At 36.1% G+C, this 15,883-nt stretch overlaps 1 protein-coding gene across 1 annotated transcript in view; it reads left to right on the forward strand.

The window, feature by feature from the left end:
- Positions 1-15,883, forward strand: part of pde5 (sperm phosphodiesterase 5) — a gene marked incomplete at its 5' end in the record, with an annotated part of 79,707 nt that overhangs the window by 31,765 nt on the left and 32,059 nt on the right. The window contains 4 exon segments of the mRNA NM_001033949.1: positions 552-616; positions 1,620-1,683; positions 3,562-3,753; positions 10,177-10,320. Coding sequence (NP_001029121.1) covers positions 552-616; positions 1,620-1,683; positions 3,562-3,753; positions 10,177-10,320 — 465 coding nt within the window.

The following is a 15,883-nucleotide window of genomic DNA, read 5'->3' on the forward strand; positions in this document are numbered from 1 at the left end:
ATAGAAATGTTACAGTGTCTAAAATGGCAGCTGCCTGCCTGAATATTAAGAGCCAGAGTAAAAGAGCACGCAAGTCTGTCTTGAAATTATCTGACAATCTTTCATTATAAACCAGGGCCCATGATCTACTTATGGAGGGAAATATGTTAATGTTAGTATTAATAAAGAAATGCACTTGTTATTGCATATTATTGTACTTCAGTGGCATGGACCTCTCATCATTTTTGTGGGGGAAAAATGAATTGCCAAATGTATTATAGAAGGCTATTGTCTTAAAAGGTTTGATGTATTTTGTCAATGATCCATATCATTATACCAAGAAAGGTAGCAGAATAATTCATACTTATTGTATTTTTAAATATTGTTTTCATTCATATTAACTAACATTGCCTCCTTTTGATTCTTGGCTCTAAGAAAAATTAATTTTCTCAGTTTCCTCTCCAAGTAGCTTTAAGTTGTTTGTCTCAGAAGAAATATTTGGATTGTTATCAAGTTTGATTTCAACTAACATGGCTCGCTTCTCTATCACTGAATCTTTTTCTATCAATCAGAACATCAGCTTCCTGAAGGGTTTCGAACTTACAGATGAGGATACAGAGAAACTCAAGACAATCCCGTAAGTTTGACTTTATTTTAATCGGTTTTATTATACCTGTTAAGGTGAATAGCCACAATATATGGTGGAAGGTTTGCACTTAGTTACTACTGGGATGGTTGGAACCTAAAATACCATATATCTGGGCCCTGTCATACAATTCGTATTGATTATGTTATGCGGTGTGAAAGTTCCATGTGATGGATCCTTCATTTTGTCTTTTATTAAATTCCTCTTTTTCATGCTATTTTGAAAATGGGCCTCAAGGCATTCAGATGATTGTAGAAGTACAACTAGAACATTGTATATTATTAATAATTTGCTCTCTTTTAATATGAATGATAATTTCTATAATTGAGATAAAAAGATAAAAACACAAAATTAATTATGAAATTGGAGCACCATTGTTTGGACAATTAAATATATTTATTTAAGAAAATGAAATAATTTATACTTGTTGCTACGCAATTGCATAGTTTGTTATCTTTTTAATAACAATTCGTTTAATAGTTGAAAAATCAGACTGTCATTGCTCAAAAGTCATTTAAATTTTAATGCCTCTTATGCCTTCGCCACATGTAGTGAATACCAGAGGCATTATGTTTTCGGGTTGTACTTCCATGCGTCTGTCCATCTGTGCGTCCGTCCGTAATTATTCATGTGAACTTGATAACTTAAGGACAAATCAAGGTATCATAGTAAAACTTGATGAGAGTATGTATGACCAGGTAAAACTTACCATATTAAACTTTGGGGTCAAGAAGTTGATTTTTTCTATTTTTTCCCTTTTATTTTGATATAGGGCTGTCATATTTAGTTTTTTCAAAGGTCACAGGTCAATCTTGTGAACACAATAATTTGAAAACAAATTGTGCTATCATAGTTAAACTTGGTGAGAGTATGTATGACCATGTGAAGATTACCTAATTACATTTTTGGGTCAAGAAGTTGATTATTTCTATTTTTTAAATTTTTATTTTGATATAGGGCTGTCATATTTAGTTTTTTTCTTCTTTTTCCATAGTCATGAGATGCTGAAAAACTCAATCAATGCTACTATAGCCCGTCATGTTGCTGATTCAGGAGAGGTAGGTCTGCACATTTTCTCCAGCTTTCCTTGTTTTCTGTTTTAATGTTTAAATGTGTGCCCTGTTTTCCCCAAGTAGTTAGATAATCAATATTTTTATAATTAGGTCATTTTCTGAGATGACCTCATTTCTGTTTTAGGTGCTATTTTGTCCAACACTTCTGTAGACTTTTCCATGTTGCCCATTACAAAAATGTCACCTTATTCACTTTAGTTTAAATATCTATCTGTCCAATTCCCCCCCCCCCATTTTCTCACTCTCTCGCTTTCTTGTTTATTCTCTCTCTCTCTCTCTCTCTCTCTATTTCCCACTCTTTCTCCCCCTCCATTTGCTCACTCTCTCTCTCTCTTTCTCTCTCTCCCTCTTCGTCCCTCCATTTCTCTCCGTCTTGTATCCCTCTCTATATCTGTCTTTATTTACTTCTTTATTTCCTCTTCTTTTTGTTCCTATCCCTTCCTTTCCTATTCTTTCCCACGTTCTTCACTAAGTCCATCCATGTGATGCTGTCACACCATAGACATCCAATCATGGAAGGTTAACAGGAATGATTAGCTAGTATAGCTTTGAAGACAGATTAAACTGTAAAATAATGGCAAGTCATTACCAGTAAAACTCCCCAGGGCAATTGGAAGGCATTCTGTATTATTTCATCGGACAGGGGAACCAGGGCAAATTACTGGCTGTAAGCAAGTTATAGTCCTTGATTAATATCAAAAGGATGCACAAGTAGGAAATGCTGGTTTGATTTGCCAGCTCAATTCGATTAAGCTAATGGAGTGAGCTTCCATATTGATGAATGCATGTAGATGGAGTTACGGTTAATGCATCTTGATAGTATCATCAGTACTTGCCTATGAAAGCAATTGCCATTATGGCTTCTAATAAGGTTACGGTGATAATTGAAATCTTTGGATAATACATTTTTGCTCATGAAGGACTCCCGACATGCTATCATTGGGCCTACTGATATCTGGAACACTTAGTACCTCATAACATTCTGTTAAAGGTGACATCAGCCATTTTGTATTTTAATAAAATTCTTGGCCAATTTTGCTTGTGTAGGCATGATAGTTTTCATTTTATTTTAATTGTTTTCATTTTCTGTTGATTTCTAAATGCAAAAGAGGACCTTTGACAAATAGTGATTATGAACTAGGAATGGATGGTGTCCTTTCAAGTACATTATAGTCAAATAGAATGTTCAATTAAAAGATAATGTTGCCTTTTTGAACCTGAAAATGTCTCTGCACCTCTGTACCCTCATGCCTGGTATATAGAGGCATTGTGGTCCAGTGGACAAGTCTTTGGGCTGTGAAATGCAAGGTGCGGGGTTTGAATCCCTGCTACATCATTAATCTCCTTGGCAAGAGATTAATTTACATTGGCTACACTCTACCCAGGTGTAATTAATAGGTACCTGGTAGGATTTATTCCTTGAATCCACTGAGCTAAAGCCATGTAATAATATTCAAAGTCCTTCGGAGGTGCAAAGAGACATACATCATAATTTGATATGCGCTATTATTGTTGTTGTTATTATGTTATTATGTTATTATAAGTTGTTGATTACTGCAAACAGATCTTAATTGTTACCCTTTGCATGTTCGGTACGCCTGGCAGTCATACATTTAATAAATTTCAATATCTCTATCTTTCATAATTTGATGTGATATAAATGTTGAGATAATGGTTCAAGTTTTTTCTTGAATCACTGTCTTTGGAGTCTATAATTGGTTGACCCTATCCCTTCAATCATACTCATTGACAGTTTTTTAATGAAAGATGTCTGTTACGTGGAAACTGTTTTGTACAATATGGACCAGATTGTGGAGCCCTAGATTAATCATAATTTGTCTATACCCATCCCATTGGATGCAGACAACCAATATCGCTGACTTCACTGTGCAGAAACAGTTCAAGGAAATAAGTGACGTGGACCCAGAATTCAGGATTCGATCCGTCCTCTGCCAACCCATCTACAACAGTGAGCAGAAGATTATTGGTGTAGCTCAGATGATCAACAAGGCTTGCAAACAGACCTTCACAGACCAGGATGAACATCTCTTTGAGGTAGGAATGTTGTCTTTAAACGCTCTTATGCGTAATCATTGATGTACTGTGCGCAGTGATTCTGTTTTTCCCAGCAGAATGATCGATGCACACATTGTCAGACTTATGGACTCCTGATGCATGTCCACCACCTTGTCAGAAATATTTTCATGTAAAAGACAATTAATGATTTATCTATAATGTAATGTTAAGTGTTCCTGATTCTTTATTCCTTATCTCTTTCAATGGCAGTTCAATCATTTCAGGGTCAAGAATAAATAGTGATGAACATTCAAGTCCTCATATTATATGACATATCTTTTTTTATTGTATACAATCCAGCAATCCAAGTAGAGATGATAGTTATTAATAGGCATAGCAAACATGAAAGTTAAACAGATTGCAATAAATCCTAATTGATATTTAAGTTATAAATGTCACTTGTATGAATATGACAGGCAAGGCTGAGTCTGATATGTGTGTGCATGCCCTTGTGCACCCATCCATCTATCAATTAATTATTTGTCTGTAGTCTGATTGATATATGTGGGTGTGTGGTTTTCCTGATGGTTTGACGTCATTTATCAACATGGGGAAGAAAAGTTATGGGCATTACAGCTCCTCCTATATACAGTTTGTCCTACACAAACAGTATCATGTTTTGAGCATGCATCCATATGCTTCACAAATCTTCAGATATCAAGCTGTGTGGAATTGAAATATTTGAAAAAGATTAGATTATTATTGCTATTCTGTCAGGATGGGTAGCAATGACCGCAGACGATTTCACATCTGTGCTTTATATAAAGAGTCATACCCGAAAGCAATATCCTGAGCGCTGCAATAGAATCTCCCTACAAAAGTTGAGATAGGAAAACAATTTGACTCTTTTAAAGGCAAATCAATTTCCTGTGTGCATGGCATTTGATAGATATTCCCTGATGCAATCACTTTCGGAGAGGCCATTTAAACCATTTATCTCACTCGTCTGTTCTGAGGGAAACCATCTCCCATCAAGCAATTGTCTTCAACCAATTGCTCAACATGCAGACAAATCTTGCCTTGCAACCATAAATCAACACTATGTAAGACTTGAAGTCATAACAGACATGTATTCTGATCCTCTTGGATATGGAACATATTTCATGTCTCATTCCTAGATCTAGGTCAATTACTCCATATATGTCCCATGTCTCTCCGTTCAAGGATGCTTTGCCACCAGCTTCAATATGAGTAGTTTAATAGACATTTGCTTTAGATTGCCCTGGCAAATACAGAAAATACATAATCATAGGTCTTTGGAATTGAGATGTAATGAGGGATATTTTTCTCTTTTTGAAGTTTTTCATGGAAAAATGTACACGACTTACATCATCCTTAACATTATTTCATGTGTTTTAAATTTAAATTTCATTTCATGTTTTGAGATTCATCATTTTGGGACTAATTCCCCAGGTGTAATATGTATCCTTGATTTGTTTGATAGCAATACTCCATGCATACATTTCTCTTTTCAATCATCCATGTAATCATTATCAAATTTAAGCCTCCGTCCGACTGCTCTATTTTTGTGAATTATTGTTATTAATCCATAATTTTGGTCATGGCTGTTGCAAATGAGATGCTCGGTAGCACTCATTGATGTCTGATTACAAAGGCCTCGTTGTCATGGTAACATTGGCTAGTGGCGTCAATTGTTTAACCTGTTGATATTGGAGGCATTGCTATTGTGCAGGAACCACAGTAGATGTAGGAAACAGACATGGAAATCTTGTTCAGTCAGTTGTTTGAGTGTTTTCAACTTTTGTTTGCTCATTTAAAAACAAAAGTATATCAAGTTTTTTTGTAGCCTATTTGATAGTGTTCATGTATATTTAAATAAATGATATAAAATGTCTATTGTATACAGGAAGAGATTTATACTTGACCCTGAACAAAGGCAAGGAAGAAAAACAATCATACAGTGTATCAGAACCAGCTTATGGGGATGTTTAAACAGAATCTAGTGTGTTTCTCTAAAAAGAAAACTGGCAATCACACATACATGCATTATTTTAATTGTAATGAGATGAAACTGATACATACAACATGTTTATGTAAGGAAAATGTTCTTTTATTGTTTTGAAAATTATTATTATTATTTTCTATATTTGGACCTTTTAGAACAAATTTAACATAATTTGCTTGCTTGTACATGCATGTCAGGGTTACCCTTAATTGAAACTTGTTTGGTTGATGTATATCATGTAGAGCATATGGTGGAGACAGGTAATGTCATTCTTCATGCTGGGCCATGCTGTGCAGGAGTCTATCATCAAGGCATATGTACACTGAAATGTGATTATCAATATGTCCATGCTTCATCGCATACATGTGATGCAAGATTGAGCTATGTTCTCTTTTTTTGTAATCATGCAGGCCAACTGACCGAGGCAAATTAAAGTGTGGAAATTTAAAGTGATATTTATATCGTCAGTCAACACAATGACATTTTCAGATTCATTCCATCACTTTAATTGAATTGCATAATTTGCAAATTAACATTGGCCATGAGTAGAACAAATTTGCCTTAATTTTTCACCTAAGTACCGGACTGAAATGATTTATATGTTCTTAATGTTGCGTGGTGGATACAATTTGGTGTCCAAACTGTGAACCAAATGTGCATAGTATATGTCATAAAGAAATTGAAATTCATACTTTCCCTGTAAATTTGCATCTATGTATCCATTTAAAATCAATCAAGTATTCAATCTGATGTTTTCAAAGGCAGTAAAAAAGATGGACATATTACAAAAATCATGTAATAAATATAATTTGCAAAATGTGCAAATAGTCTTCAACAATAAAGAAAGAAAAAAAAAAAAAAAAAAAAACTTTTTTTTTTGGTTAACATCATTGTAAATAACCAATTTGAACAAATCAAGTATTCATTCTAATTTTTTCAAGTGAACAAAGTGGACACATCTTAAATTCAATATTATGGTTAATGCTTACAAAATATGCAAATAAGCTTCCATCAAAACTATAATTAAAATCATATTGTTATCATATTTTGCCATCTGAGATCCCTGGTGAATCAATTCAAATGATGTAATTGATGTTGGTATTGCCACTGAACATGTTGAAACCATTTAAAGATTGGTTAAGATGTTATTTGATGCATAATATGCAAGTAAGTTTTCACTTTCGGGTCCTTATATGGAAAATTATGATTTGGATATTTTCATGTAATTATGATAGCAAAATATTTGCAATGTAAATCAGACAACTATTCCACCATGTTCGCCAGCCCAGAAAACACATCTTTCAACAGTTGAATTTTTGTAAGTGGGGACTTAAATGCAATTTAGGATGTTAAGATGAAATATGTATTGTGATATTCTTATGGTGGAAGCTAATTTGCATATCATTTAAATTTGACTGATTATAACAATCTTAAAATGTATTCATCATGTTCAGTGACATGGACTTTAGAAGAATGTAGAAGACTATACTGTCCTTTAATATGTACATATTATGTATTTTGCCATGAAGTCATGTAAAATGCTTGAATTAACTTAGGAAATGCAAATGGATTCAAATAGCATGATTGCAGTTTGTAAAGCCGGTATTATTTGCAATGACGGTAAAAAAAAAAAAAACAGTCAAAAATGAATATGAGTGAGGTGAAAGATTGAATGAGGGAGAAGAGAAGTGGAAAAGACATTGAATGCAAAGTAGTAAAATTAGGAATATCAACTTTATGTGGCTTTTACAGGTTGTAAAGCTTTGTAGATAAATGTACATGCATTCATTGTGCAGGACTGGATTTACCTTTATCTAAGAAAACAAAGAGGAAAGGAAGTACTATCAATTAGGGAAGTAGTCGCAGATGAGGAACACTTTCTCCTTCTGTGTGTTTCTTTCAGATTACAATAGTTAAATGGAAGACTTGGAATTAAGTATCAAAAGTGAATACCAGATTCACTGATCAAAAAGACAAATCCGATATTTGACGTATGTATATGCAATGCAGAAGAAGCCTTTTTTATCGTGCTTTAATTCTGAAATGATTTTACAGACCACAAACAATTTCTCTCTGAGGTGAAGAATAAGGATAAAAATCCTCAATTTCACTGATAAATGTTATTTTCTCTAGATTATATTGTTTGCATTATCCAAACCTAGCTGTCACAGACAATTGATGTATTTTCAGTTTGTTCCAAGTACACATGTACTCTGGGTAGATCGGTATTCAACATGTTAACTTCGGCTTAGGTGTTATATTAATATTTTAAAAGTATGAAAGAAATAGAAGTATATAAAGGATGGGTCAGGAAAAATGGGGGGAAAAGAAAGACAAAATAAGAAGTATGAGGACAGATTAGAGTGAATGTAGGGAAGGAAAATGTATGAATAAGATGATACTGTGAATTTAAAAGATTCATTCAGTTAAAATAAAGAAGTAGATAAAGGGAAAATCCCTGGCCTGAAGAATATAGTTGGGCATTTCAATTAAATATGTCAGATCAAAATCAGAGGGATGGCAGGTTAATGTAAGAGCAGGAAACTTAGTGTGATATGGAGGAAAGGCTTTGGGATTAAAGTCTCTTGCTTCCTTGTTGTCAATCTTCTGATCGGTCTAAGTGCAGTAAGATGGATCAAATATATTGGTGCCTGCTTTCAGATAAAGGCTGATTACCACCATTCTAAGCTATCCATTAAGGATGGGATGCTGTAAGAGATGTGCATCTGTATAGCACTGAGGCTACTCCCATGCTCAATAATGTATGCTAGAGAGCTTTTCCCTTTTCAGTTATTGGGGAAAGATTGATTAAGTGAGTGAGTGGGTGAGTGAGGGAGAGGGTGAGGATGGGTGGGTGAGAGGGAGGGAGGGAGGGAGGGAGGGAGGGAGGGAGGGAGGGAGGGAGGGAGGGAGGGAGGGAGGGAGGGAGGGAGGGAGGGAGGGAGGGAGGGAGGGAGGGAGGGAGGGAGGGAGGGAGGGAGGGAGGGAGGGAGGGGGGAGGGAGGGGGGGGGAGAGAGAGAGAGAGAGAGAGAGAGAGAGAGAGAGAGGAGAAAAACAAATATAGGAATAGAGGTATGATTTGGTAATATCAAAAGAAATATTTCATATTCAATGAATATTGCCCATGTGTGTTAGCCTATAAATGAAACTCATAAGAATTTATATTATCTTTTTCACACATTAAATTAAATCACACTAAGTTATTTACTGCAGAGCCCTTAAAGGTGAAATTCAAAGAAGATCACAAATATGTCAACTAGTGTATCACTAGAAACTGGTAAGCTAACAGATGGCCATTGGACAAGTTTTAGGTCAACTACATATCGGGTGTTTTATACAAATACAAATACAAATACAACCACCTCCATAGCAGCTGGGATATACGAGAGATTTGTCGGAAAAATAACGATGTTTTAATGACGTCACTATATGGACCAACACTGCCCAAGCAGACGACATCCCATAGAGAATGAACATAATTGCAAAGCTATTACAGTACTTCTCAAATTATAATACGTTTTGTGTATATAAATGTAATGGCATGTCAAACCCTTCAAAAGGGGATATGACCAGATTCTGATAACTAAAATCTTTTGCTTGTAAATACACAGGATAGGGGTTAATTAACAATCAAAGAAACCAGACTTTCAAATTAAAAAGCCCCGGAATGATATTAAGGACGGCATTTGTTCCCTCTTGAAACGCCGAACATACCCTGGTGTGTGCAGCTGACTATACAATGGCGCCTTATTTTGTTTACAAGCGACAGATTCCTTTATTTTTGTATCGCTGCATTTGTCATCAAAATAAAACAATGCACGGGGTTTAGAGTGAGGCAATAGATTTTACATTTAGCCCGACGGTAGTGAAGTAAGAGAAAGAACTCAAGAGAAGATGAAAACGCAGGCACTGAAAATGTGTGAGATGTCATGGGACATCGTCTGCTTGTGCAAGTTATGTCCATACTATGATCTCACACATCTCAGCAGCGCTCGGAGAGCTCTTCAGGTGCTATGCCGGGGCTGTATTTAAGCGTTTTTTAATTTATAATAATCATTACTTTGAATGTTTCCAAGCATTGAATTTTGATAATCTTGTCGAATCAAAGTTTCAACTTTGCAATAATGAAAATAAAGTTAGTTTTTAAAATCAATGAATATCTACTTGAATGGTTGATCTTTGACTGATTATGTGTAGTAGATCTAAAAAATAAAAATAAATTCTTCTATGGTTTGTAAACTTAGCATTAATTCAGTTAGCACATTAATACCAGTTCTTTATATTATATTTAAGTAAAAATACAGAAATAAGGTCTCTGTAATCCAAGTTAAGAAATCTTTCATATGACATGTACATGTACACTTAGATATTAGCCAGACCTTTATTCTATCTCTCCTTTTCTCTTACTCCATCTTTTTTGCCATCTTATGTGCAGGCTTTTGCTATCTTCTGTGGACTGGGTATCCACAACACTCAGATGTTTGAGAATGCTATGAGGCTGATGGCCAAGCAACAGGTTGCCCTTGATGTGCTCTCGTACCACGCAACTGCACAACCAGACGAGGTTTCAAAACTCAAGGTAGGCCCTTTTGATCAAAACTTTTCCAAAATTCTGTTGTATGCAACCTTATCCTTTGGATGGATCTTTTGTATGTTGGACTTTTTCATTCAGTGTTTTGTTGTTGCTGTACCACTTGTTTGTACTATTGTCATGTATTCATTAGACAAGATACGATATCCCCAATGTCTCATCCATGTTTGTTTTTAATGTCAGGTTTGAAAGGTATTCCTCAATTAGCTGCTGGTTTCGTGAACTGCACATCTTCTGTACTTGAGCCTATGCATGTACGTCAGTTTGTGGAACCAGTGACAAATTAATATTTAGCTTGAGCAAAGCACAGTATTGAGTGATCACGCTTCTGCATCACTGTGAGGCTCTTTTGCACCATCCATGGTCACTCCGCGAACTCACAAGCGGTCGCTATAACACATAACCCTGTGAAGAAATTAATGGTGTGCAAACATGATATGTAAAATGTTTCAAACTTATTTATAAACAGTGCGGTCAAATAAAAATGCTCTGGTCAATTGTTTACAAAAACACAATTGTTTGTATTTATCCTTTACACCGACTTCACCACTCAAATACAAAGTTCACTTAAATGGCATCGAATGCAGAGGTGAGAAAGTTGACATGGAGAAATCTTCCAGGGCCATTCCTCACATGCATTTGCTGTTCTTTTGGACCTTATCAATTGTTATATTCCATACTGTATTTTGTATCAATGTTTGTATGTTTTGTGGTTATAAAATAAAATATCTTGAATCTTGACGGTGTGAAAGATCCTTATAGAGATGCAGCAGTGTGATCACTCAATACCGTGCTTTACTCAAGCTGATAATATCCCCCCCCCCCAACATTGTCACTCCATTAAGATGATGTAATCCCTTTTTGGAATAACAGCATTGCCGTATTTCTGTACAGTTTCTTGCCTTTTTAGCTCACCCGAGCCAAAGGCTTAAGTGAGTTTTTGCTGTCGATTATTGTCCGTCGTCCGTAAACTTTTTACACTTTGGACTCTTTCTCAAAACCTCATTGCCAGATTTTAACCAAACTTAGTATAAATTATCCTCAGGCAAGGGAGATCTTAAGTTATTCAAATGGGGGTACACAACCCCAAGGGGTTAATTGCACCTTTTTTTTTCTTCTTGAAAACCCATGGCAGGATTCTAACCAAAATTGGAAGGAATCACCTGCAGGAAAGGGAGATCTAAAGTTGTTCAGATCTAAAATATGCCCCCGAGGGGGCTTGGGGCAGCCTTCCATATCCACCGTCGGAATATCCATACAAGCACAGCAAACTTTAAAATGCGCATACGTGAATCTTGAAAGCTGTAGAAAAATGTTTTTTAAAATGGTTTAATTTGAATTGAGGATATCTCTTCAAAATGCCTGCATGTTTACCCTAATTTTTTCGCTTTGTATTTTTAAAATGAAAAGGTGCTTCATGAATGTAATATTATTATTTCATTTCATATTCTGATAGATTATGAGTGTAGATGTGACTTCATACCAAAATGTTGGTGTGGATTCTAGTTAAATGTAGCAATAATTTGTATGTGAAGAAAACCTAAGTTTGTTTGAATGGGATACCTGTCCTTGCAGGGGACTAGGGAGCAGCACCCAGAAATTGCCCCACTGTTCCAATAAATCTTATGTCCCTGATGCAAAGGCAATGGGAACTACAATGTAGGTACCTTATTGTGAGGCCCCTACTTTCCTTGGCTCAGGTGAGCCTAGAAGGTCCTCACACCTCTTGAAGATGAAGATGAAGATGTGTCCAAGCAAAATGAGATATGTCTGGAACACAAATGGCACAACTGTAATAGTGGTGATGCATTTTAAAAGTGTCATGTGGCTTAATACCAGAATGACAATTTTAGTATTTTTTTCATTGTCATCGAGGTAGTTAGTGTATAAACTATTAATAGATCCTGTTTTAACGGTCCTGCCTTTTAGCAAGGGAGATGATGATTTTCAACAATAATGGGTTTTGTTTTCCATTCCTCTATATTTATAGCTTAGCATCCTAGAAGAAAATAAATCAATGGTAAGAAAAGGATACAGATATAAGAGGAAAAAGGTTGCAATGAGCTTGTGAGAGTAAGGGGGAGGGCAAGAGCCCAAACTGAGTTGGAAATGTAGAGACAATAAAAAAGAAAAGGTAGTGGGGGGAGTGGGGGGGGGGGAGAGAGAGAGAGAGAGAGAGAGAGAGAGAGTTACAGAGGGGGGGGGGGGGTGAGATTGTGCAAAAAGCAGAGCTGCCAAGTAGTAGGGATTTGCCGTATTCCGTACGGAAATCAACTTAAAATACGGACGTACGTTTTTTTCATGTTAAAATACGGATGAAATTTTTTTTTTTTTTTTTTGTCGGCAGCGAGCCAGGTCCGTGTTAAAAAACCCACGCGGGAAGGACTTTCATTTAACTGCGATGTGCAGTTGAATGTGTAAGATCATTAATGTAAAATTAAAAAACAGTAAAGGACCTAGGATAGAACCTTGTGGTACACCATGTGTAATAGAAGAAAAATTGGAGGAATTATTATTTTAAACTTCATATTGAGATCTATCAGAAAGATTACTTTCAAACTAAGATGACAGACAAATTTGAGTGTTGTTCTAGTTTCCGAGTGGTGAGTCAACACACCGATTACTGAGCTGGGAGACATTGCCAGGCATAGCGCCAAGTGGAGGGGCATAAATCAACAAAAAAATTTGTACCTGTGTATAAGACGCACCCTCGACTTTGAATTTTTTCGGCAGCAAAAAAGTGCGTCTTATACACAGAGATTAATGGTAGTGTAGATCTAGTACAACACAATTGTTTACATGTGTGACGGAAATTTAATAAGTGATTGAACATTGCCGATATGCATGCATATTTTTTTCATGTGGAAAAAACACTGATTTTTTAATCAAAATACTGATTTTGGAGGATAAGAATACTGAAAATGCAAAATGCAACTTGGCAGCTCTGATAAAGGGGACACTTCAAATGTCAGCAATAATTTGAAAATTATTGTGCAAATGGATAGATGTCGTACATGTAAATGTTGTCTTTTTGTCTGTAACAAGACATTTAACATGTCATTAATTTGTAACGTGAGAATTACTCTTATGACTTGGGGGAGAAATGATATTCTTCCCTGTAATTACTGCCAGAGGGAAGAAGTTGGTGCGGACATAGCTTGAATACAAACAAGTTCAATAATACAGAGTGAGTCAAAAAAAAGTTTACACCTAGAAAATTGCCTATTATTTTAAAAATCATCTATGGACAGTAAATAATTATACATCTTATGAAAGAGTATTTTATCCCAAATCATTTGGTATCTTTTTTGTGCGGTATGTGTTCACGCTTGAATGAACAGGAGGCATTGTTTGCGAGAGTGCAAAAAACGATTTGCGCCAAAGTTGCTTGTGTGATGTTTGAATAAAAACAATTAGGATTTGGTTATTAATTCGGTCTTTGCAGATCCAAATAACATCGATCCCTACCAAAATTAATCATGCAACACATATCAAATATCAAATATCAAATATCAATGAACATTTTGAGCGCGTGTGTGTGTGACTTTGCTTCTGCAAAAGCATATGCAATGCATTTCATTTGATACATTCAATTCATTCTCTCACTGCGCTAATCCCAACATAATACATGCTATAGGCATCACTTTGGCGCAAAGCGATTTTTGCACTCTCGCAAACAATGCATCATGTTCATCCAAGCATGAACAAAAACAACACAAAAATGATACCAAATGATTTGGGATTAAACACTCTTTCATAAGATGTATAATAATTTACTGTTCATAGATGATTTTTAAAATAATAGGCAATTTTCTAGGTGTAAACTTTTTTTTGATTCACACGGTAGATACACAGGAATTAGAACATACATTTATTATTTAAGTGTTTGTCTCACCATCTGTGAATGGGGGGGGGGGGGTGGAGAAATGAAAGAGATTCCTTAATGATGAAACAGAACTAGAACCAGTACATGTACCCTCATCATCAATTGATACCGGCATTTACATGTAGATTGCTCAAAGACTTGGATTAGTAGGTAAAATGATTTTATGTAGCATCAGCAGCATGATTGCAGCTAGCTCATGCACATTCCTGTGTCTTAGCTTGAAGCAGTTTTGTCATGCCAGCTAGAGTTTGCACCTTTCTTCTCTCTTGTCAGTTGACTTGACAGGAGTCCTGTAGATGTGTGGCCGCCCGCCCGCCCGTGGGCAAAGTCCATGAAGGTAACAAAAAAATGCTTCAATCCTTCAGTCTGCGTTTCAGTGCCCCGCTCAAAATCGGCAGGAATCTGGAAAAACATGGTCAATTGCTATTGCATAGGACTTTCCCTGGGTAAAAACTCAGCTGGGAATATTCAACCACACATTTTTTTTCCTTCCTTCACTGACCAGCATTGGGTTTCATTGTATCCTTAAGTGGGAAAACAAGTTCTTCGTCACTGCTAATAGTTCAAATATCCTGAGGTTGAATTCTGATGTCCCGTATGCTTCTCTTCATGGATATTATAACCAGTATTGCCATATGGACATGTATGGATTACTTATGAAAAGAGTACAAGAGATTGATGAACAATAGAATGTGTGTTGAGATTGTTTGTTTTAGGCATTGCTTTTTAGAAGCATATATCATACTACAAGCTCTTCTTGCACCTTTTCTATCACTTTGAAAATGCTGTGAATTTAAATTTATCTTTCCAATCCATTATGGAAAATGCTGTGAATTTAAAGTTATCTTTTCAATCCATTATGTCCAGATGATAAAAGCAATTAATCTATACTGTCCAGTGTCAATGCATTATAAAAAAGTGTTTCCATTATATGTAATATACTGTGTTTATCTATCTATTGTTGACTTTGATACCTTTTAATAAACTGATGATATGAAAATATTAGAGAGACAGCCATCATTTTCCCTTCCCTATATCTTTCTTTTCTCTGATTGCTATCCAGTCACTCCTAGCTTTTGCCTCTTGTGGTAATCCCCAACAATGGGATTTAATCAATAAGAGGAAATTTGATCAATGGTAGAATCAATCATCCAAAGCATTTTCGATTCCCCCTTCCATTGAAACGTATGCTTGTGATGAGATTCATGTTATATCTTCTTTACTTTAGGCATTTCTAAATAAGTCCACTTCATCCATATTGACCTTTCGCAAGCAATATTGGAAAAACAATATTCCCTATCAAAACGAGCTTGGATTGTAAAGAGCCTGACAATAAAGCAGTGGATAGGCCAATAAATATGATGAGCAGTACAAAAAGAGTTAGAGCAAAGAAGCGGGAAAGAAAGACAAGGGAAGATAGAGGAGAAAATTGTGCAAGTAATGAGAGACAGAGAGAATGAGTGTGAGAGAGTGAGAGAGTGAGACAAAGATGAATAGAAGAGAGAGAGAGAGAGAGAGAGAGAGAGAGAGAGAGAGAGAGGGGGGGAGGGGGGAGGGGGAGGGGGGAGGGGGAGAGGGGAGGGGGAGGGGGGGAGGGGGGGGGGGGGGGGGGGGGAGGGGGGAGGGGGGGGGGGGGGGGAAAGGAGAAATAGAGAGAGATTATAC

Source organism: Strongylocentrotus purpuratus, unplaced genomic scaffold, assembly GCF_000002235.5.
Source record: "Strongylocentrotus purpuratus isolate Spur 01 unplaced genomic scaffold, Spur_5.0 spur5_scaffold_15, whole genome shotgun sequence".
Classification (NCBI taxonomy): Eukaryota; Metazoa; Echinodermata; class Echinoidea; order Camarodonta; family Strongylocentrotidae; genus Strongylocentrotus; species Strongylocentrotus purpuratus.